General features: G+C 44.1%; 1 protein-coding gene across 3 annotated transcripts in view; it reads right to left on the bottom strand.

Moving 5' to 3' along the window:
* The window catches only part of RILPL1 (Rab interacting lysosomal protein like 1), a 54,925-nt gene that overhangs the window by 23,163 nt on the left and 8,837 nt on the right, over positions 1–22,925 (bottom strand). For all 3 annotated transcript variants that reach the window (XM_030217768.1, XM_030217771.1, XM_030217769.1), the window contains exons 2-3: positions 9,407–9,557; positions 1,407–1,525 (exon numbers count right to left, since the gene is read on the bottom strand). In XM_030217768.1, coding sequence (XP_030073628.1) covers positions 1,407–1,525; positions 9,407–9,557 — 270 coding nt within the window. The remainder of the gene's footprint in view (positions 1–1,406; positions 1,526–9,406; positions 9,558–22,925) is intronic.

Raw genomic sequence — 22,925 nt, forward strand, 5'->3', positions numbered from 1 at the left:
CTCCTCAAACCTATTCCTTCCCTTTCACTACTGTCTCCAGGTCCTCAGCAGTCATGGTGCTGGGGAGCCTTTGAGTTCACATGTTCCACCAGCAGGGCCTTCATGACTGCATAGGCTGGAAGCTCCCCAGCAATTATCGTAATTGCTTTGAGCCAGGGGCGTATCTGCGTGGGGCCTCAGGGGCCTGGGCCCCCGCAGATTTTGCCCTGGACCCCCCTACCGCCATCAACCCTCCCCCGCTGCCGTTCTTACTTTTGCTGGCGGGGGACCCCAACCCCCGCCAGCCGAGGTCTGCTTCCACCTGCCGCTGCCGTAAAAACTTCTTCTTCAGCCGGCGGGGGACCCCAAACCCCCGCCAGCCGCCCCGCGGTGTTTAAAATTCATCTTCGGCCTCCGTGGCCCTGCTGCTGTGATAGGCGCTGTTGAAATCCACTTCGGAGTCTGACGTCGCAGCACGTACAACGTACAACGACGTCAGACTCCGAAGTGGATTTCAACAGCGCCTATCACAGCAGCACGGCCACGGAGGCCGAAGATGAATTTTAAACACCGCGGGGCGGCTGGCGGGGGTTTGGGGTCCCCCGCCGGCTGAAGAAGAAGTTTTTACGGCAGCGGCAGGTGGAAGCAGACCTCGGCTGGCGGGGGTTGGGGTCCCCCGCCAGCAAAAGTAAGAACGGCAGCGGGGGAGGGTTGGCGGCGGGAGGGTGGTGGAGAGAGTCATTGGTGGCGGTGGGGGCTCGGCGGTGGGGGCTCGGCGGCGGGGGGGGGGCTAAAATGTGCCCCCTCCCTCTGGCTCTGGCCCCCCCTACCGCCGGAGTCCAGATACGCCCCTGCTTTGAGCATGGGGCTTCTGTGGACAAAGAAGCTGCAGCAGAAGGGGGGAGAGTGAGAAACTGGCCTGCATCCTATGATCTGATGCCTCTTCTACCACTCCAGGAGGGCCGGCACAACAGGTAAAAGTGGTCATGGCAGTCTTTGGCACCCCCAACCATTGGCATCCTCCTGCCAGGTTGCACCAACCCGGAACAAAAAAAATATTTAATTACTGTAACTATAAATAAAAGGAAGATACAAATAATTCCCAGTCCATAACGCACATTTAGATATGTATGCAACACATAGACACACTGTATAAGGAGCAGAATAGGGTGGGCCACTGGAGACATGGTCAAATCAAATTTTTTGCCCCACATGGCATCAGCATCTAGTAAGTTTGGGGACAGCAAAAAAGGTGTTCTGCCCCTGACACACACACACATGTGCACAAAATATCTTAAAGTTGTGTACACAACTGCTGAGTGTGTGTGTTTTTTTTTTTTTTTTAATATTCTGCAATATGTCTCTGAAAATTATGCCCCATTCCAAACTGACTGAAATGAGCAGGGAAGAGATATGGGATCACTTACTGCCTCTATGTCTTCATTTTTAAGGCCCAGTTCTCGGTCTTTTGCTCTGATCTCATCCCTTTGTTTGTCCACTATTTCCTTCAGCTTCTTCATCACTTGTCTCTCTCGTTCTGACATACCTAAGACAGGATAAAGAAAAGGTCTCAAATGTGAATCCCATCACCTGTCCACTTCTGACATCAAAAGAAAATCATCAAGTCCTCCGTGCTATCCTCTTGCAAGCTCAGCTATTTGGCACTAACATTCATGCCAACTTTCACCATCCTCTTGTAAATTCAAGCGACATGTTGGTCTTAACATCAAACTTTAGCAGACATCCCATCTCCTAACTTGTCCTATGCTACCTAGGGCTAGTGTTAAACTTTCAGGGGCCCAGGGCACTAACTAGGGAGAGGGCCCCAAAGCCTGCCTGCAGACTACACTTCCTTGAGTGTGAGGCAGGCTTGGGGCCCCTTGTAGCATCGGGGTCCAGGGCATTTGCCTATTTGCCATCCCCTAATTCTGGTCCTACCTCACAAGGGCCCAGATGTTCCCAGAGATATAGCATGGGAAAACGTCTTAGTACTTCTGGCCTGTTACATTCCTGTGCTGCTGCTTTAATACCCAAAATTGCTTCCACAGACTTAGGGGCTCTTTTATCACCCAGCAGTAGGACTACCTTTAAAGGTATTTCCATGTAACTTCATTGAGTGTCCCCTAGTCTTTGTACTTTGTGAAAGAGTACAAAATTGGTTCACTTCTACTCGTTCTACACCACTCAGGATTTTGTAGACCTCAATCATATCTCCCCTTAGCCTTCTTTAGCCTTTCCTCATATGAGAAGAGTTCCATCGCCTTTATCATTTTGGTCACTATTCCTTGAACCTTTTCTAATTCCACTCTATCTTTTTTGAGATACAGCAACCAGAACTGAATGCAATACTCAAGGTGAGGTCGCATCATGGAGCGATACAGAGGTATTATAGTATTCTCAGTCTTATTTACCATCCCTTTCCTAATGATTCCTAGCATCCTGTTTGCTTTTTTGGCTGCTGCCACACACTGGGTAGATGATTTCAGCGTATTGTCTACAGTGACACCTAGATCTTTTTCTTGGGTGCTGACCCCCAAGGTGAACCCTAGCATCAGATACCTATGATTCAGATTATTCTTCTCAATGTGCATCACTTTGCATTTGTCCACATCAAATTTCATCTGCCATTTGGATGCCCCATCTTCCAATTTCCTAAGATCTTCCAGCAATTTTTCACAGTCCGAATTTGTTTTATCAACCTTGAATAGTTTTGTGTCATCTGCAAATGTAATCCCCTCACTTGTCGTTCCGATTCCAGATCATTTATAAATATGCTAAATAGCACCGGTCCCAGTACTGATCCCTGCGGCACTCCACCACTCCACTATTCACCCTTCTCCATTAAGAGAAATGGTCATTTAACCCTATCCTCTGTTTTCTGTCCAATAACCAATTTCTAACCCTCAACAGAACATTGCGTCCTATCCCATGACTTCATAATTTTCTCAGGGTCTCTCATGAGGGACTTTGTCAAAAGCTTTCTGAAAATCTACATACACTACATCAACCAGCTTACTTTTATCCTCATGTTGTTAAGCCTTCAATGAAATGAAGCAAACCGGTAAGGCAAGACTTCCCTTGGCTGAAACCATGCTGACTCTGTCCCATTAAATCATGTTTATTTATGTATTCCATAATTTCATTCATAAGTACATAAGTACATAAGTAGTGCCATACTGGGAAAGACCAAAGGTCCATCTAGCCCAGCATCCTGTCACCGACAGTGGCCAATCCAGGTCAAGGGCACCTGGCACGCTCCCCAAACGTAAAAACATTCCAGACAAGTTATACCTAAAAATGCGGAATTTTTCCAAGTCCATTTAATAGTGGTCTATGGACTTGTCCTTTAGGAATCTATCTAACCCCTTTTTAAACTCCGTCAAGCTAACCGCCCGTACCACGTTCTCCGGCAACGAATTCCAGAGTCTAATTACACGTTGGGTGAAGAAAAATTTTCTCCGATTCGTTTTAAATTTACCACACTGTAGCTTCAACTCATGCCCTCTAGTCCTAGTATTTTTGGATAGCGTGAACAGTCGCTTCACATCCACCCGATCCATTCCACTCATTATTTTATACACTTCTATCATATCTCCCCTCAGCCGTCTCTTCTCCAAGCTGAAAAGCCCTAGCCTTCTCAGCCTCTCTTCATAGGAAAGTCGTCCCATCCCCACTATCATTTTCGTCGCCCTTCGCTGTACCTTTTCCAATTCTACTATATCTTTTTTGAGATACGGAGACCAGTACTGAACACAATACTCCAGGTGCGGTCGCACCATGGAGCGATACAACGGCATTATAACATCCGCACACCTGGACTCCATACCCTTCCTAATAACACCCAACATTCTATTCGCTTTCCTAGCCGCAGCAGCACACTGAGCAGAAGGTTTCAGCGTATCATCGACGACGACACCCAGATCCCTTTCTTGATCCGTAACTCCTAACGCGGAACCTTGCAAGACGTAGCTATAATTCGGGTTCCTCTTACCCACATGCATCACTTTGCACTTGTCAACATTGAACTTCATCTGCCACTTGCACGCCCATTCTCCCAGTCTCGCAAGGTCCTCCTGTAATCGTTCACATTCCTCCTGCGACTTGACGACCCTGAATAATTTTGTGTCATCGGCGAATTTAATTACCTCACTAGTTATTCCCATCTCTAGGTCATTTATAAATACATTAAAAAGCAACGGACCCAGCACAGACCCCTGCGGGACCCCACTAACTACCCTCCTCCACTGAGAATACTGGCCACGCAATCCTACTCTCTGCTTCCTATCTTTCAACCAGTTCTTAATCCATAATAATACCCTACCTCCGATTCCATGACTCTGCAATTTCTTCAGGAGTCTTTCGTGCGGCACTTTGTCAAACGCCTTCTGAAAATCCAGATATACAATATCAACCGGCTCCCCATTGTCCACATGTTTGCTTACTCCCTCAAAAAAATGCATTAGATTGGTGAGGCAAGACTTCCCTTCACTAAATCCGTGCTGACTTTGTCTCATCAGTCCATGTTTTTGTATATGCTCTGCAATTTTATTCTTAATAATAGCCTCCACCATCTTGCCCGATTCTTTATAATATTTTCCATTATTATACCAGGAACTGATGTCAGGCTTACCAATCTGTAATTTCCCACTTCTAACTCTGAGATCTAGCTTTAAATTCTGAGCTACCACAGTTTCCCAGAAACTCATTAGAAAATAAAATGGTTGCAATATTCCAATGTGGACTTTCCACAATGGTGATGCTGCAGTAATGTTCTAAGAGGGAAAGCTATCAACATGGGCTAACTTTAAGATGTGTTATTTACCATTAACTCTCGTTATTAGTAACTAGGTCTCATTGCATAAAATGGGACCAGTGCTAAAATAGCACATCATAACAGTCGCCCAAGTTGATAACTTCCCCCCTTAGTGTGAAGAGTTTCAGTCTCTGGTAACCAGAGCTGATATTGTGATGTCATAATGCCTCATTCCACCAATGCCTAAGAGCCAGTCTCAACAGTGATGTCACAATGGCTTGATTGCTCTATAATGGGCTCCCTTTTATAGCAGTGATTTTGATTTCTCAATACATCTTTTTTCTTTAATTAAAAAGGGGAGGGGAGTTAACATGTCTTAACAGTAACCCACGTTGATATTTTACTGTTAACCCAGTTAATAGTAACTAGGTCTCACTGCATAAAATGGGCCTGGTGCTAAAATAGCATATCATAACGGTAGTACACATTGATAACTACACCCCTAAATCAGAAGCCAGTTACACGCTGCCCTCCAATGCTTCTCTCTGTAACCTGGAGCTTCTTGGCTGAATGACAGACTGCAGTAAAATAAGGGTTAACAAACAAAAAAATATACAGCAAAACGTTTTTGTTATTATTGGACTAAATACATTTCTTGCTTAGCTTTTGAGGGCTGACACTCCCTTCATCATGTCAAAACAAAATGAGCAAAAGATGATAAATGACAGGAAATGTATATTTCAAGGTATCAAAACTACATTGAAGTTTTATCACATATACTAAAAAACACCTGTAGCTCATCCGGGGCTCTGTTTACTAAGCATTTCCCCCACAGAAACAACCCAAGAGAAAATCTTGGTCCCTCACTATGGCAGTCCCCACTCTCCACAGCAGTGCTTGCCCATATTTTTGTGGACGTGACCTCATGACTGCAGCCAAATAAAATTGCGTGACCCTCCAGAGGTACATATTAATGATGCACTTATGGAGAGCCCACCCAGGTCATGACCCCAAATGTTGGTTTTGGAATCCCATTTGTGGTCCTGACCCACAGTTTGGGAAGATCTGTTCTACAGGTTCCTTTTGTTTAGTATTTGGTAATACAGTATAGACATTTGTAATTAAAACAGCATTACAAAAAGGGCCCCAAAATATTAAATTACCACAAGCAAGTGCATGCCTCTCCCTCCTCACAACTCAGAAGGTAAAGGCTAATAGCATAATTCAGTGACGTAGCGAGGGCGGCTGCTAACCCGGGCCGGTTCGCCGCTGTGCACCTCCCCCCGGGTGCAGCATGACACCCCCCCCCCTCGGCACATCACCCAAGCCCCCCCCCCCCCCAAGTGCATTCTGGCCTGCCGTGTGCACACCGCTGGGGGGGTGTCGGTTCCGCTGGTTCCCTGCTCCCTCTGCCCCGGAACAGCAGGAAACCAGCGGAGCCAACAACACCCCCAGCGGCGTGCAACCAGGGCGGACTGCCCACACCGCCTCGCCCTTGCTACGCCACTGGCATAATTACTGCCTTTTAGGCTCTGACCAACATCTGGGACCTTAGCTTTACTCCCTACAATAAATTGCTTTGGTACTGAATGAGATGAAAAAACAAGGAGATGCATCTGTTTAAAATTACTACTACTACTTATCATTTCTAAAGCGCTACTAGACGTATGCAGCGCTGTACACTTGAACATGAAGAGACAGTCCCTGCTCGACAGAGCTTATTATCTAATTAGGACAGACAAACAGGACAAACAAGAGATAAGGGAATATTAAAGTGAGGATGATAAAATAAGGGTTCTGAAAAACCGCTTGGGGTAAATATAGGTTTATAGCTGATTGGATTCCTGTTTGTTCTATGTTCATTTGTGTGGGGGGAGGAGGGGAGATAAGAGGAGGGGGAGGAAGAGAAAATTGGAAAATGTTGATGATGGAATTTTCTACTCCTGTTCGTTTATGTCAGTTTTCATACCATGTTCAAGGTAATGATGTTTTGTTGGAAAAGGTTTATTATATTTGTCATCAATAAAAATGTTGAGACTAATATGCTGGAGCATTAATAGCACTTTCCAGCTATATTCTGAAAAATCTGGAAGGACAGACACATGGATCACACCTGCCATCAAAGGCAAGACAGAGGAGGCTGTTCTAGGTCCCGTATTCCCAGATCTCTCCCAGCTGGACGTAGGGGACGGTCACTCCAAGAAAGCATATCAAGGGGTGGTAGAGATAAAGATAAGAAGCAATGCTCCTGGGAAAAGTAAAAATAAAATATAGAGGCAATCCTTCCACCAGATACATTATATGCTTGAAGTTTAGTATTTCAACATTTGTGACTCTTTGGTTGGCTCTACATAAATGATGCTACGACGTTACTGGCCACAAAATTTTGATGTTTCCTACTGTCTATGAAATAAAAATAACATGGCAGAGACACGTCTAGTATCCTTCTCTTCAATGGCTCCAAGAACTCAAGAACAACTGCTATGATACAAGTACATAAGTAATGCCACACTGGGAAAAGACCAAGGGTCCATCGAGCCAGTGGCGTACCAAGGGGGGGGGGGCGGTGGGGGGCAGTCCGCCCCGGGTGCACGCCGCTGGGGGTGCCACGGCGCGCGCCTGCACTGAGATCGCTGATTTTGCGCGTTCGCTGCAGCTCCCTCTGCTCTGCCTGGAACAGGTTACTTCCTGTTCCGGGTCAGAGGGAGCTGCAGCGAACGCGCGAAGTCAGGGAACTCTGAGCAGGCGCACGCTGCAGCACCCCCCCAGCGGCATGCACCCGGGGGGGGGGTCCGTGCTGCATCAGGGGGGGTGCTGCACCCGGGGGGGCGGGGCGCCACCCCGGGTGTCTGCCCCCCTAGGAACGCCACTGCATCGAGCCCAGCATCCTGTCCATGACAGCGGCCAATCCAGGCCAAGGGCACCTGGCGAGCTTCCCAAACGTACAAACATTCTATACATGTTATTCCTGGAATTGTGGATTTTTCCCAAGTCCATTTAGTAGCAGTTTATGGACTTGTCCTTTAGGAAACCGTCTAACCCCTTTTTAAACTCTTTTGAAAACCCTGACGGTACCAAAGTGCAGGCTCAGGGACACCTGCAGAACATGCTTGAAAAGGAAGAGAGAAAAACTGTGCACTTCTCCACTACCAATAAAGGAAAGTTGTATATATCTCATGCATCCGTTATAGGAGCAAGAGCACACGTAGAAACATTTAAAGAGCATAAATAGCAGGACAACAAGATAGGACCGCAAGCAGCGGTACCCTGGAATATCTGAATAAGTTACTAGGGGAAGGATTTCATTAATAGGGTCATTCCATGTCAAGGGGTCTGGTGGTCCCTGCGCGACCATCACGGATTTCGATGAAATTTTCTGTGAACATTCATACATGTCCCCAATGAACATTGGTAAAGTTTTACGTTCGCCGACGCAATACTTGCTGAGATATAGTAATCTGTTTGACCCCATACTGCAGCCTTCGCGCAGGGACCACCAGACCACTTGACATGGAATGACCCAATTATGTGGCTCGTTTAAATTCATTCAAGAGTACTACACATCTGCACCAAGCCGGGGACACTTCTGTGCAAATCAGACATGCTGGAATAATAACATCTACTCACATCTAAAGGCTAATCAAACTTTGGTTTCGGATTCGGCACCAAAACCAACCCGAAATCCGGGTTTTGCCCGAAAATGCCAGGGCATTTTTGGCTGAAACCTAAACTCTTCAGAAATGTGTGCCAGTGTTGTACCCGTTTGTACCCAGTGAGTGAAAGTGAAGCTGTATTAAAAAGGGTGAGTCTCACTCGACTATAGGGGGATGAAGGTCTGATTTTGATTTGTTTCAGAGGCATCACTGCAATTTACAGCATATCAATTTACAACAATCAGTTACCCAAAACCAAAGTTAAGTATAAAATCACAATAAATCTCAATTAAACCTCAGATTCTTAGGGCCACTTTTACTAAGGCGCACTAGCGTTTTTAGCGCTCGCTAATATTTAAGGCGTGCTAAACATTAGAGACGTCCATAGGAATAAATGGACATCTCTAACGTTTAGCGCACCCTAAATATTAGCGCGCGCTAAAAACACTAGTGTGCCTTAGTAAAAGAGGCCCTTAATCTGACTTTTAAAAATGCTTTAATCTTTTTCACAAAAGAGAAGAAAGCTGATGTCATCCCTCAATACTAGCAGTGGTGCTTTCCAAAGAAAAGGCCTCAAATACCTGAAGACTGACCATCGTGTCCTAGACAGATGAATCTCAGATAAAAATAACAACTATAAAACCTATTTCCTGCATGAACTCAGCCCCTGGGAAATATGCAGGACCCTTTAAGGCCAAAGACTTCCATCACATCTACTGGTTCTTTATCATGAAGTAGGAGACAGGAAGGCCCCCAGGACAGGTTCCTTGTCCCCTTAGTGAATAATTCTAGTGCTGAATGGGCACCTTCACTGACACAGGGATGACTTAGCAAATACAATGTTAACAAATGCTTCTTTCCAACACCCTTCAAACTGGGATCCTACTGTGACCATTATCAGTGAGACAAACTGAGATACAAGGGCCAATTAAACGGATACCAAGCGTATTTTGAGGAAAACAAAAATAAATATTTAGCATGGGGTGCAAACGGTCCCATCACTAAACTTCTAGTAGCTTACCTTCATGTTTCTGAAACTCCTCTTCAGTAAAATTCACATCCTTTAATGAAAGATTGGTCATGAGTTGTTTGTTCTCCTCTTGGAGTTGAGCAATCTGTGTGAGAAGGTCTTGTGCTTCTTCTCGCCAAACATCCTCTACAATGGCCAATTCCTGGAAAAACAAGAGCTTACATGGATTTTACGTTTGTTTCTCTATTATTTCACTTTATTATAAGGTCTGAGTTGGTAACGGATAACAGGGCAAGAGAAGATGTGTAATTAGAGTGGAAAAGATGACATGCGCTGGGTAACTGTAAAGGACAGGAAGAAAGACATTCCTGGTTAGAAGAGAGATGAAGTGACGATCACAAGCAAGACATATCAACAGCTGTTTGTATGGAAGAATATTCATTGGGAGATATAAATTCAATTGGAGTTGGTCTGAAGTAAGGCTTCTAAATGCCCTTTTTCATAATAATATTATGCAAAATACACAAGTTGATAGCCAAATTACTAAGCAAATAAATCTGACGATCTTTATTTTATCTATCCAAAACATAGCACTAGCACAAATTTACATGTGCTCCAAAGAAAATGTAAATGTCTGCATGTACTCTGTGCATATGAACATGTATTTTACAAATGACTCATGTAAATTGCATCTCTGCCTTCAGCTATGGCCCCGGAACACCTACACACAGTTTGCATAAATATAAGCAAGCTCTTACCAGCATACTTGCTTTTATGCTTGATGCGGAAAATGACCCTTACTAGTCATTTGTCCACTTAAAATACAGAGAATGGGGGATAGATTTATTCCATGGAGAAAGTTCTATCTGATGTGCCTCAAGACCAAACACTAGCAAACACACATTTTGCTGGGGGGGTGGGGGTGGGGGTGGGGGGGGGGGAAGATGGGAAGAGAAATAACAAAACATAGAAAATGATGGGAGTTAAAGCCCATCAGGCTCATTTTCGAAAGAGAAGGACAACCATCTTTCGACCCAAATCGGAAGATGGGCGTCCTTCTCACAGGGTCGTCCAAATTGGTATAATCGAAAGCCGATTTTGGACATCCCCAATTGCTTTCTGTCGCAGGGACGGCCAAAGTTCAAGGGGGCATAGCGGAGGCGGGACATGGGTGTGCCTAACACATGGACATCCTCGACCCATAATGGAAAAAAAAGGCCGTCCCTTACAAGCACTTGGACGACTTTACCTGGTCCTGTTTTTCTTACGACCAAGGCACAAAACGGTGGCTGATATGACCAGATGACCACCGCAGAGAATCGGGGATGACCTTCCCTTACTCCCCCAGTGGTCACTAACCCACTCCCACACTCAAAAAACATCTTTAAAAATATTTTTTGCCAGACTCAGATGTCATACTCAGGGGTCCATCACAGCAGTATGCAGGTCCCTGGAGCAGTTTAAGTGGGTGCAGTGCACTTCAGGCAGGCGGACCCAGGCCCATCCCTCCCTTGAAACCAAAGATGGACGTCCATCCTGTTTTGATAATATGGGTTTCCCCACCCCTCCATCGGGATGTTTTGCGAGGACGTCCTCAACAAAACTTGGGCACCCCTTTCGATTATGCCCCTCCATATGGCCTATCCAGACTGCCCATCCATTCCTTTTAATCTTGGGCAAGTCACTTAACCCTCCATTGCCTCAGGTACAAACGTAGATTATAAGCCCTCCAAAGACAGAAAACAATCGATACCACTTTAATACCTTTCAGGTTTGTAGACAGTATATGAATGAATATTATTAATTTAATCTCCCTCTCCCTTAGAGATCCTATGTGCTTGTCCCATGCTTTCTTGAATTCTGTGTCTCTATCACCTCCACCGGGAGGCCATTCCATGTAACCATCACTCTTTCTATAAAGAAGTATTTCCTTAGATTACTCCTTTCACCTTCATCCTATGCCCCCTCCTGTCTTTAGTTCTGATAAAGGCAACATTGTTTCCATTTTGGCAGATGCAACAGAAGCAAAAAAATAAACTTGGGGAAGGTTGAATAGAGAAGAAGCCTTCCAACATCTTGTCATCCCCTTTCCCCACCACCAACTAACATAGTAACATAGTAGATGACGGCAGAAAAAGACGTGCACAGTCCATCCAGTCTGCCCAACAAGATAACTCATATTTGCTACTTTTTGTGTATACTTTACCTTGATTTGTATCTGTCATTTTCAGGGCACAGACCGTATAAGTCTGCCCAGCACTATCCCCGCCTCCCAACCACCGGCTCTGGCACAGACCGTACAAGTCTGTCCAGCACTATCCCCGCCTCCCAACCACCGGCTCTGGCACAGACCATACAAGTCTGTCCAGCACTATCCCCGCCTCCCAACCACCAGTCCCGCTTCCCACCACCGGCTCTGGCACAGACCGTATAAGTCTGCCCAGCACTATCCCCGCCTCCCAACCGTCTTGACCTCTTAAGGCAAAGGTCAAGACCTTATCATTCTCACTTTTACTTTGACACTTTTCTGTTTTTCCCCTTCTATCTGCTGTAAATGTAAATTGCAAACAGGGTGGGAAACCAAAGAGGGCCCACTTTTGCTCAATTTGCATATTAAAGAAGACTTGGGCTAGGAAGGGACTGGATGTGCTATGCTGGGCTTTACTATTATGTTCCATTCTATCTGTATGTATTCTGCTCTGCTGCTCCACAGGGTTTATCACATATAAAAGAAAACTCCTTATAACTTTGTGGCAACGAAGGAAGCCATAAGCACTGAAATCAAACTCATTTTCAGTACAAAATAACTCTTACAAAAACTACAAGGTCCCATAATGCACCAGAATGAGATTGGCAGAAATCCAGGACTGGCCAAAAAGTCTCCTTCCTGAAATGGGTAACTTGGCAGCTCTGGGGAAATAGTTTGGTCAGAGTTGGGATGATATTGATCGTTATTAAATTTTGGGTTTTTGCCAGGTTCTTGGGGCCTGGACTGGCCGCTGTCGGAGACAGAGTGCTGGGCTTGATGGACTTGGGTATTTTCCCAGCGTGGCAGTGTTTATGTGCTTATATATGGCTTGGTTAGTGGTTACTGCAGTGCCCTCAGAACCTGGGTAACTGGATTCAATTCCCACTGCAGGCTCCTTGTGACTCTGGGCAAGTCACTTAACCCTCCATTGGCCCAGGTACCTGTATATAATATGTACTCCGCTTTGATCGTATCCATAGAAAGGCGGTATATCAAGCCCCATCCTCTCTCCCTTTCTTTCTTTATAAGAGTGCCCACAGTGTACAAAACTACAAGTTGGAATTCCTGGCATTTACCTTGGTAGGACAGAAAAAAAAATTTTTGGTTTGACATCATATGCAAGCTACTATCAGCTGCTAAAAGGGACACCGGTTGTTCAGACTGTAGTGCTCGTCCTAATCAGACAGCTGAAGCACATTCTGACTAAAGCTGCAAACGCAAATCAGTGCACATAGCCAATTTGTGCATGCAACTTAATTGCTTAACAAGCCAATTAACACTAATAACTTTTTTTAACAAGCTATTATCGATGCTATTTTAAATCAATTAAGATGTTCACGTGCAAGTTTAGGCGTGTGATCCAAGCTTAAATTTTACGCGCATCCTGGATAAATGGGCGCAGCAATTGGAGGGACATAGGTAATTCAGAGTGAAGCATGGGTACGGATTTGAGTTACTCACACATTTGGGGCATTGTGCCTGATTCTATATATGGTGCCGAAAATTAATGCATGCTAGGCAATCACGCCTAAGCGTATTCTAAAGTGTATTCTAAGCGTAGATTTATACTCAGTATTTAGAATACTTTAAGGCATACTTCATGTGACTAAACCTACATGTGTCCATTTATGCCAATGAAAAACTGGTATAAATCCCTGCACGCAGATTTACACACACTGGCTCATATTTTAAAACAATGCATGTAGATTCTGGAACGTGCATGAAACACCCTTAACCATGCCCCTGCATGTGTTAGAATTTAGGCACAGTACATTACAGAATACGCTTAGCAATGTACGCGCATAAATTCTAATTTTTGACAATTAGTGCTTGTTAACAGCTGTTCACAATGCTTAACAGTTTGTTAAAACAATCTACACGTGTAGTTATAGAATATACCTAGATTTACACACAGAACTGTGTGCAACTGGGTAGTTAGTGGGGTTCCCCAGGGGTCTGTGCTGGGACTGCTGCTTTTTAACATATTTATAAATGACCTAGAGATGGGAGTAACAAGTGAGGTAATTAAATTTGCTGATGACACAAAGTTATTCAAAGTCGTTAAATCGCGGGAGGATTGTGAAAAATTACAAGAGGACTTTACGAGACTGAGAGACTGGGCGTCTAAATGGCAGATGACGTTTAATGTATGTGAGCAAGTGCAAAGTGATGCATGTGGGAAAGAGGAACCTGAATTATAGCTATGTCATGCAAGGTTCCACTTTAGGAGTCACGGACCAAGAAAGGGATCTAGGTGTCGTCATTGATGATACGTTGAAACCTTCCGCTCAGTGTGCTGCTGCGGCTAAGAAAGCAAATAGAATGTTAGGTATTATTAGGAAAGGAATGGAAAACAAAAATGAGGATGTTATAATGCCTTTGTATCACTCCATGGTGCGACTGCACCTCGAATACTGTGTTCAATTCTGGTCGCCTTATCTCAAAAAAGATATAGTGGAATTAGAAAAGGTGCAGAGAAAGGCAACGAAAATGATAAAGGGGATGGGACGATTTCCCTGTGAGGAAAGGCTAAAGCGGCTAGGGCTCTTCATTTTGGAGAAAAGGCGGCTGAGGAGAGATATGATAGAGGTCTATAAAATAATGAGTGGAGTTGAATGGGTAGATGTGAAGCGTCTGTTCACGCTTTCCAAAAATACTAGGACTAGGGGGGCATGCAATGAAGCTACAATATAGTAAATTTAGAACGAATCGGAGAAAATGTTTCTTCACTCAACATGTAACTAAAACTCTGGAATTCGTTGCCAGAGAATGTGGTAAAGGCGGTTAGCTTAGCGGAGTTTAAAAAAAGGTTTGGACGGCTTCCTAAAGGAAAAGTCCATAGACCGTTATTAAATGGACTTGGGGAAAATCCACTATTTCTGGGGTAAGCAGTATAAAATGTTTTGTACATTTTTGGGATCTTGCCAGGTATTTGTGACCTGGATTGGCCCCTGTTGGAAACAGGATGCAGGGTTTGATGGACCTTTGGTCTTTCCCAGTATGGCAATACTTATGTACCTCTAGGTGTGCTATATAGAATCCGGGGGAATGCGCCTAAATTTAGGCTTTGGCATTTGCACCATGTTTTCGTTGGTGCAAACGGATATATGCCTAGATATCTATAAATGGTATTCTATTAATCTGGGCCTAACTAAGTGCAGTTTATAGAATAGCACTTTTTTGATGCTGAATTTTTTTAGACGCCATCTACAGAATTCACCCCTATATATTTACTAACAGTTCAGAATCAGATTTCAGGGATTTGAGGAAGTGTTTGCTGACTAATAAAGAACTTCGTACAGGTCCCTGCTGTATCCCCTATAATATGGGATAAAAATCAGCAAATTCACTGCATAGAATTAGAAAATCTAATCATCCCAGTGGGATCTTTAGATATCTAATATGAGATGAATCAATAAACTAATTTCCCATAAATACAGCCAGTCACAGCTCAGCTTGTACAAGAACAGGTCCATTTCTACTGTTGGTCTTAGGAGTCAGTTCTTATTGAACAAACTCCTTGATATTGCCCAGGGGAAGGGTAATTTCCATCAGGTTTGGCACCCCCAATCATTTTGAAAAGTTATGACTATGTAGAAATAAAACCAACAAACAGGTCACTGGTTGCCTGTTTGATAAAGTAGATTATTTAAGGCTTTAATTCTTACTTTGAAGGCCCTGCAATTTGGAGTTCCACAGTATTTAGCTAGCTGACTTTTCATATAATACTGTTCAGCTGTTACATTCTTTGAATCATCACCAGTTAGTGCTCCCAGGCCCTAGACAGGCTAAGCTGGAGTCCAACTGACACTGCGCCTTCTTCTTTTGCAGCACCCTCTCACCGAAATAATCTTCCTAGCTGCTAAAAAAGGTTAGGGCTCTTCAGCTTGGAAAAGAGACAGATGAGGGGAGACATGATTGAGGTCTACAAAATCCTGAGGGTGTAAAACAAGTAGAAGTAAATCAAATTTTTTTTACTCATTCCAAAAGTACAAAGACTAGGGGACACTCGAGGAAGTTATATGGAAATACTGTTAAAACAAATAGGAGGAAATATTTGCTCACTCAACAAACAGTCAAGCTCTGGAACTCTTTGCCGGAGGAGGTGGTAACACAATGATTAGCGTATCTGGGTTTTAAAAGGTGGACAACATCCTGGAGGAAAAGTCCATAGTCTCCAATTGAGATAGATATCGGAAGCAACTGGACAGGCATGGACGCCACCATTTTGACAGCGGTGCTGAAGAGGAGGGAGTGTGGTACTCCCTCCTCCAACAAGGTGGTACGGGGGGGGGGGGTCCACTACACCACCAGGGCGGGTGGGGGTTAGAGGTGGGAGCCCACTTAAATACACAGACTGAAGGGCCATCAAGCCCTGCATCCTGTTTCCAACAGTGGCCAATCCAGGTCAAGAGTACCTGGCAAATCCCAAAACAGTACAATACATTTTATGCTGCTTATTCTGGTCTGTCATGTATCCAGGTGAGGCCCCTGGATACAAGACAGACCTTATCGACCTGCCAACCAAAAATACCACAAGATCTGCACGATCTTACCTAAACCTCCACTACCCAAGCAACAAAGGACTCAAATACAAATCCACCTATGAATCTAGCTTTTCCTACTTAAGCGCACAATTATGGAACGCACTGTCAAAAGCAGTAAAAACTACGCGAGACCACCTAAATTTCCGGAAAGCACTAAAGACAGTCCTGTTCAGAAGAGCATACCCCACCAACCCAACATAAAAAAACACCTGGACACCTGCGACACAATACAACCAAAGACCATAATGGACGTTACCTGACTCTTCCTCCCCCTCTAAGTTCCCCCCAATTATACCTACCATATATGTACCTTATCTACCATAATATCACCTTGTATTCATTCATACCTTGTATTTGTTCAGACTGGAACCGGCTAACCCCGATAACAGCAGTGGCGTAGGAAGGGGGGGCGGGAGGGGCGGTCCGCCCCGGGTGCACGCGCTCAGGGGGTGCCGGCCCCGCTGGTTCCCTGCTCTCTCTGCCCCGGAACAGGTTACTTCCTGTTCTGGGGCAGAGAGAGCAGGGAACCAGCGGGGCCGACGCAGCTCCGAGTGACGTGCACTCGGAGCAGATTGGCCCTCCCGCAGGTAAGAATGCAGTCCGGGGGGGGTTCGCTCTGGAGGGGGGTGCGCCGCGGCAACCCGCCTCGGGTGTCATTAGCCCTCGCTAAGGCACTGGATAACGGTAATAGGTAAGCCACATTGAGCCTGCAAACAGGTGAGAAAATGTGGGATACAAATGTAACAAATAACAAATATTCTAGAAAATAAGCAGTGGATTTTCCCCAAGTCCATTTTAATAATGGTCTGTGGACTTTTCCATTAGGAAGACATTCAAACCTTTTTAAACACCGCTAAGCTAACTGCTTTTACTACATTCTCTGGCAACAAATTCCAGAGTATAACATTGAATAAATAAATATTTTCACCAATTTGTTTTAAATTTACTATTTTTTATCATAATTGCGTGCCCCCTAGTCCTAGTATTTTTGGAAAAAGTAAACAAGTGATTCATGTCTACCCGTTCCACTCCACTCATTATTTTATAGACCTCTATCAAATCTCCCCTCAGCCATCTTTTCTCCAAGCTGAAGAGCCCTAGCCACTTTAGCCCTTCTCTGTACCTTTTCTAATTCCACTGTATCTTTTTTGAGATGCGGTGACCAGAATTTAATACAATGTTTGAGGTTGCAGTCACACCATGGAGCGATACAAAGGTATTATAACTTCCTCATTTTTGTTTTCCATTCCTTTCCTAATAATACCTAACATTCTATTTGCTTTCTTAGCTGCTGCCACACACTGAGCAGAGGGTTTCAATGTATCATCAACGATGACGCCTAGATCCCTTTCCTAATGTGGAACTTTGCATTATGTAACTATAATTCAGGTTCCTCTTTCCCACTTGCTTACATTAAACATCATCTGCTATTTGGATGCCCAATCTCCTAGTCTCGTAAGGTCCTCTTGGAATTTTTCACAATCCTTTTAAGATTTAACAACTTTGAATAACTTTGTGTCATCAGCAAATTTAATTACCTCACTAGTTATTCCCATCTCTAAATAATTTATAAATATTTTAAAAAGCAGCGGACCCAGCACAGACCCCTGGAGAACCCCACTATCTACCCTTCTCCATTGAGAATTCTGACCGTTTAATCCTACTGTCTGTTTTCTATCTTTTAACCAGTTTTTAATCCACAACAGGATACTACCTCATATCCCATGACTCTCCAATTTCTTCTGGAGTCTTTCATGAGGTACTTTGTCAAACACCTTTTGAAAATTCAGATACACAATATTGACCGGCTCCCCTTTATCCACAAGTTTTTTCACCCCTTCAAAGAAATGTAATAGGTTGGTGAGGCATGATTTCCCTTCACTAAATCCATGTTGGCTTTCAGGCTCATTTTCAAAAGAGAAGGACGCCCATCTTTCGACACAAATCTGAAGATGGGCGTCCTTCTCACAGGGTCGTCCAAATCGGTATAATCGAAAGCCTATTTTGGACATCCCCAAACTGCTTTCCGTCGCAAGGATGGCCAAACTTCAGGGAGACGTATCGGAGGCGTAGCGAAGGCAGGATTTGGGCGTGCCTAACACATGGACGTCCTCGACCCATAATGGAAAAAAGAAGGGCGTCTCCGACGAGCACTTGGACGACTTTACCTTTTTGTTTTTCTTACAACCAAGGCAAAAAAAGGTGGCCGAAATGACCAGATGACCACCGGAGAGAATCGGGGATGACCTCCCCTTACTCCCCCAGTGGTCACTAACCCCCTCCCACCCTCCAAAAATATCTTTAAAAATATTTTTGCCAGCCTCAGATGTCATACTCAGCTCCATCACAGCAGTATACAGGTCCCTGGAGCAGTTTTAGTGGGTTCAGTGCACTTCAGGCAGGTGGACCCATGCCCATCCCCCCCCCCCCACGTTACGTTTGTGGAGGAAACAGCGAGCCCTCCAAAATCCACCACTAACCCACTGTACCCACATCTAGGTGCCCCCCTTCACCCATAAGGGCTATGGTAGTGGTGTACAGTTGTGGGTAGTGGGTTTTAGGGGGGGTTTCAGGGGCTCAGCAAAGTAAGGGAGCTGTGTTCCTGAGAGCATTTTATGAAGTCCACTGCAGTGCCCCCTAGGGTGCCCGGTTGGTGTCCTGGCATGTCAGGGGGACCAGTGCACTAAAAATGCTGGCTCCTCCCACGACCAAAGGGCTTGCATTTGGTCGTTTCTGAGATGGGCCTCCTTGGTTTCCATTATCATGGAAAATCAGAAACGACCAAATCTAGGGACGACCATCTCTAAGGACGATCAAAATTTCAAGATTTGGGCATCCCCAACCATATTATCAAAACGAAAGATGGACGTCCATCTTGTTTTGATAATATGGGTTTCCCCGCCCCTCCATCGGGACGTTTTGCGAGGATGTCCTCAACAAAACTTGGGCGTTCCTTTCGATTATGCCCCTCTTTGTCTCATTAACACATGCTTTTGAATATGCTCTGTAATTCTGTTCTTTATAATAGTTTCTACCATTTTGCCCGGCACAGACGTCAGGCCCACCAGTCTACAATTTCCTGGATCTCCTCTGGAACCTTTTTAAACAAATCGGCATTACATTGGTCACCCTCCAATCTTCCAGAACTATGCTTGATTTCAAAGATAAATCACATATTACTAACAATAGTTCCACAAGTTCATTTTTTCAATTCTATCAGTACTCTGGGACGAATACCATCCGGTCCAGGAGATTCGCTACTCTTCAATTTGTCAAAATGAACCATTACATCCTCCAGGTTTATAGAGATTTTATTCAGTTTCTCTGACTCGTCAGCTTTGAATACCATTTCTGGCACTGGTATCTCTCCCAAATCTTCCTCAGTGAAGACCGAAGCAAAGAATTAGTTTAATCTCTGCGCTATGGCTGTCTTCCCTGAGTGCCCCCTTTACTCCTCAGTCATCTAGCAGTCCAACCGATTCTTTTGCCAGCTTCTTACTTTTAATATACTTTTTAAAAAATTTTACTTTGTGTTTTAGCCTCCAATGCAATCTTTTTTTCAAAGACCCTCTTTGCCTTCCTTATCAGCGCTTTACACCACTTTAAGTCTCTCTATCCAATCCTGCCCTACCAGACCCCTTGTCTGTTTCCATTTCAAGGCTATAGTAGATTTTGCCGCAGCCAGACCCATTCTCTTAATTCGGCATTGCCACTTCTTCCCCCCCTTCTTCCCCCCAGCGCTTTACATTTGACTTGCCATTCCTTATGCTGCTTCTTATTATTTTCAATCTGTTCCTTCTTCCATTTTCTGAAGGATTTTCTTTTAGCTCTAATAGCTTCCTCACTTGGGCACCAGGATTTGTTTTATGTTTGGGGGGGGTTAGGGGGCTGGAGATCCACCGGACCTTCAGCCCCCTGTGCCCTCTCGTCGGGGGAGAGTCAGGGGGTTGAACGTCCACCGGACCTCCAACCCCCATGCCGCTATTTCAGGGGGAATTTGTGGGGGTTTGGGATGGCACTAGGCCACCAGGGCCTCACTTTTTTGGAGGGGGGTCCAGAGGTCCCATGGACCTCCTACCCCTGACAAGTCGGGTTTTTAACAGCCCAGACCTGCCAAACAAGTGCAGGAGGATTGTGCGTAAGCGCATACTCAGGCACAATCCTCCCGCACTTCATCTCTGTGATCAGAACTAGTAGTGTGTCTAAATTTGAATGATATTAGTTCTGATTATAGGGGCATTATAGCCCCATGCTGTTCCAGCGCTATTTTTAGGCCTGACTGGAATAGCGCAGGGCTTCTGATCATCGGCACATAAATCTCTTGAAAGGCAATATGTGGAGTGGAGGAGTGGCCTAGTGGTTAGGGTGGTGGACTTTGGTCCTGGGGAACTGAGGAACTGAGTTCGATTCCTGGCACAGGCAGCTCCTTGTGACTCTGGGCAAGTCAATTAACCCTCCATTGCCCGCCGCATTGAGCCTGCCATGAGTGGGAAAGCGCGGGGTACAAATGTAACAAAAATTAAAAAATTAAAAAAAAATATCAAACTTCGCATCCTCAAGAAGTTTTTATTGAACTTATTAATTCTAAATACAAATATAATAAAATCAGTAGTTTATGAGCCAGGCATGATCTTTTTTTTAAGGAAAGCAGGTCACTATGCTGGTGACAATAAAGCGGGTAAACTGCTTGCTAGATATCTAAAAAGAAAAAAAACAATGGATTACTTCCATACATGATTCCAATGCTACTGTCCTTCATAGACAGAAAGATATTGAATAGGAATTTGTAATTGTCTATCAGAAACTAATTCAGAATGCTCTGACATGGAATTGGCTGCAAAAAAAACTTCGTATCTAATCTAGAACATCCTGCTTTATCTCCAGCTCAACAAAAAACTTTGGGAGAAAGTTTATCAAGTAAAGAAATATTTAATACCATTAAAACTCTTCCCACAATAAAACTCATGTACTTAAAAGCTATACCGCAGAATTTTATAAACTCTTGAAAGGATTCCTGGCCCCTCTTCTAGTTCCACTATATGCAAAATTACACTCTGCGCAGATAAATTTTGCAGATGCTACAACTGTACCGATTCCCAAAAAAAGGCCAAGATCTTAATAAAACAGGTAATTATAGACCAATATCTTTGCTAAATGTGGACTATAAAATCCTTACCAAAACTATTCCTATTAGACTCAATAAGGTACTGAATTCTCTGATTCACTCAAGCCAAATTGGTTTTGTGAGTAATAAATACATTGAAGTCAACCTACGTTTATTTCATAATCTCAATTTCATTATTTCAAAAAGACAGCACCATTATGTTGTTCTATCCTTGGACGATGAAAAAGCATTTGACAGGATAGGGTGGCCTTATTTATTTCAAGTTCTGAAATGGTTCACGATGAGCCAGGAATTCTCTAATTGGATTCATATTTTCCATTGTTGTCCCCACTCAAAATCTTAGTTAATGACAATGTCACTCAATATTTACTATTAGGTCAAGGAACTAGAGAAGGTTGCCCCCTTTCCCCTCTTTTGTCCAACCTTGCATTAGAACCGCTTCTTTTAGCGATCAGACAAAACCAACAAATCAAAGGAATACGTACCACCACCACTGAAACAAAAATTGTAACTTATGCCAATGACCTACTGGTCTTATCAGAACCTTCCCTTTCCATCAGACATCTTTCACTACCATTGATGAATTCTCTTGTTTTTCAGGATACAAAATAAATTGTGATAAATTAGAAATTATGCCTCTTAATAATTACACATTTCAATCTTCCATTGATATCAATAATTTTAAATGGGGCCCACTACAAATGACATACCTTGGCACTGGTTGAATCAAAATCCAGAAGAGACATTGCTGCATAATTATATATATATATATATATATATATATATATATATATATATATTCATATATATTCTCTATTATTGATTCTGCAACTACTAAATGGTCTCCTTTAAATTTGTCCTGGTGGGGAAGATCTGATACTAGAATGATAACTCCAGAAATCAATGATATCTTAGATGCTTCCCAGTAAATGCCCCTTAGAATTTTATAACAGCATTGACTCCAAACTCTCCAATTTTCTGTAGAATAAAAAAGCCCCATGTGTTGTGGTAAAAACGTTAAAATCTCCTAGAGACCAGGGTGGTGTTAATTCCCCACATTTTCATTCTTATCACTCTGAATCTTTTTTAAGATAGATATAGAGCGAGGGAGGAAGTGACGTCACGAGGCTAGATGGCTGCCTGAACATCTAGCTCCTGCACTTTCCCGCACCATTGAGCCACCATCCGTGCCCATCCACTCTAATATTGCCGTTTCCTCGATTGGCAGAAGAGAGTGAGCTTTGCTGACCACGATGAGTAAATTATCGGGGCAGCAACACCGAGAGGGGGAGAGGCATTCTACTCGGCAGTTAGCGAAGGGCCTGTCCCGCCATGCGTCCCCGGAGCCACGAAGATCGTCCGATTCAGATACAGCGTCCTCTCAAGTGGACCAACGAAGCTTAACACAAAAAAAGAAATCTAACTCTAAAGATTTAACGAGATGCCTAGAAGCGATACGGGAAGAAATTAAGGCTTCCCATCAGGAGATCTTGGAACATGTGGACGCCATCAGCATTGACTTATGGGAGCTGGGTGGCCGCGTGGAGGCCCTGGAGGAACGAACGGAGGAGCAGGCTGAAACAAGTGCGGCGATGGAATCGCGCATTTCTCAGTTAACGGAGCAAGCCGAGGATTTACAATATAAAATGG

Source organism: Microcaecilia unicolor, chromosome 11, assembly GCF_901765095.1.
Source record: "Microcaecilia unicolor chromosome 11, aMicUni1.1, whole genome shotgun sequence".
In the NCBI taxonomy this organism is placed as follows: domain Eukaryota; kingdom Metazoa; phylum Chordata; class Amphibia; order Gymnophiona; family Siphonopidae; genus Microcaecilia; species Microcaecilia unicolor.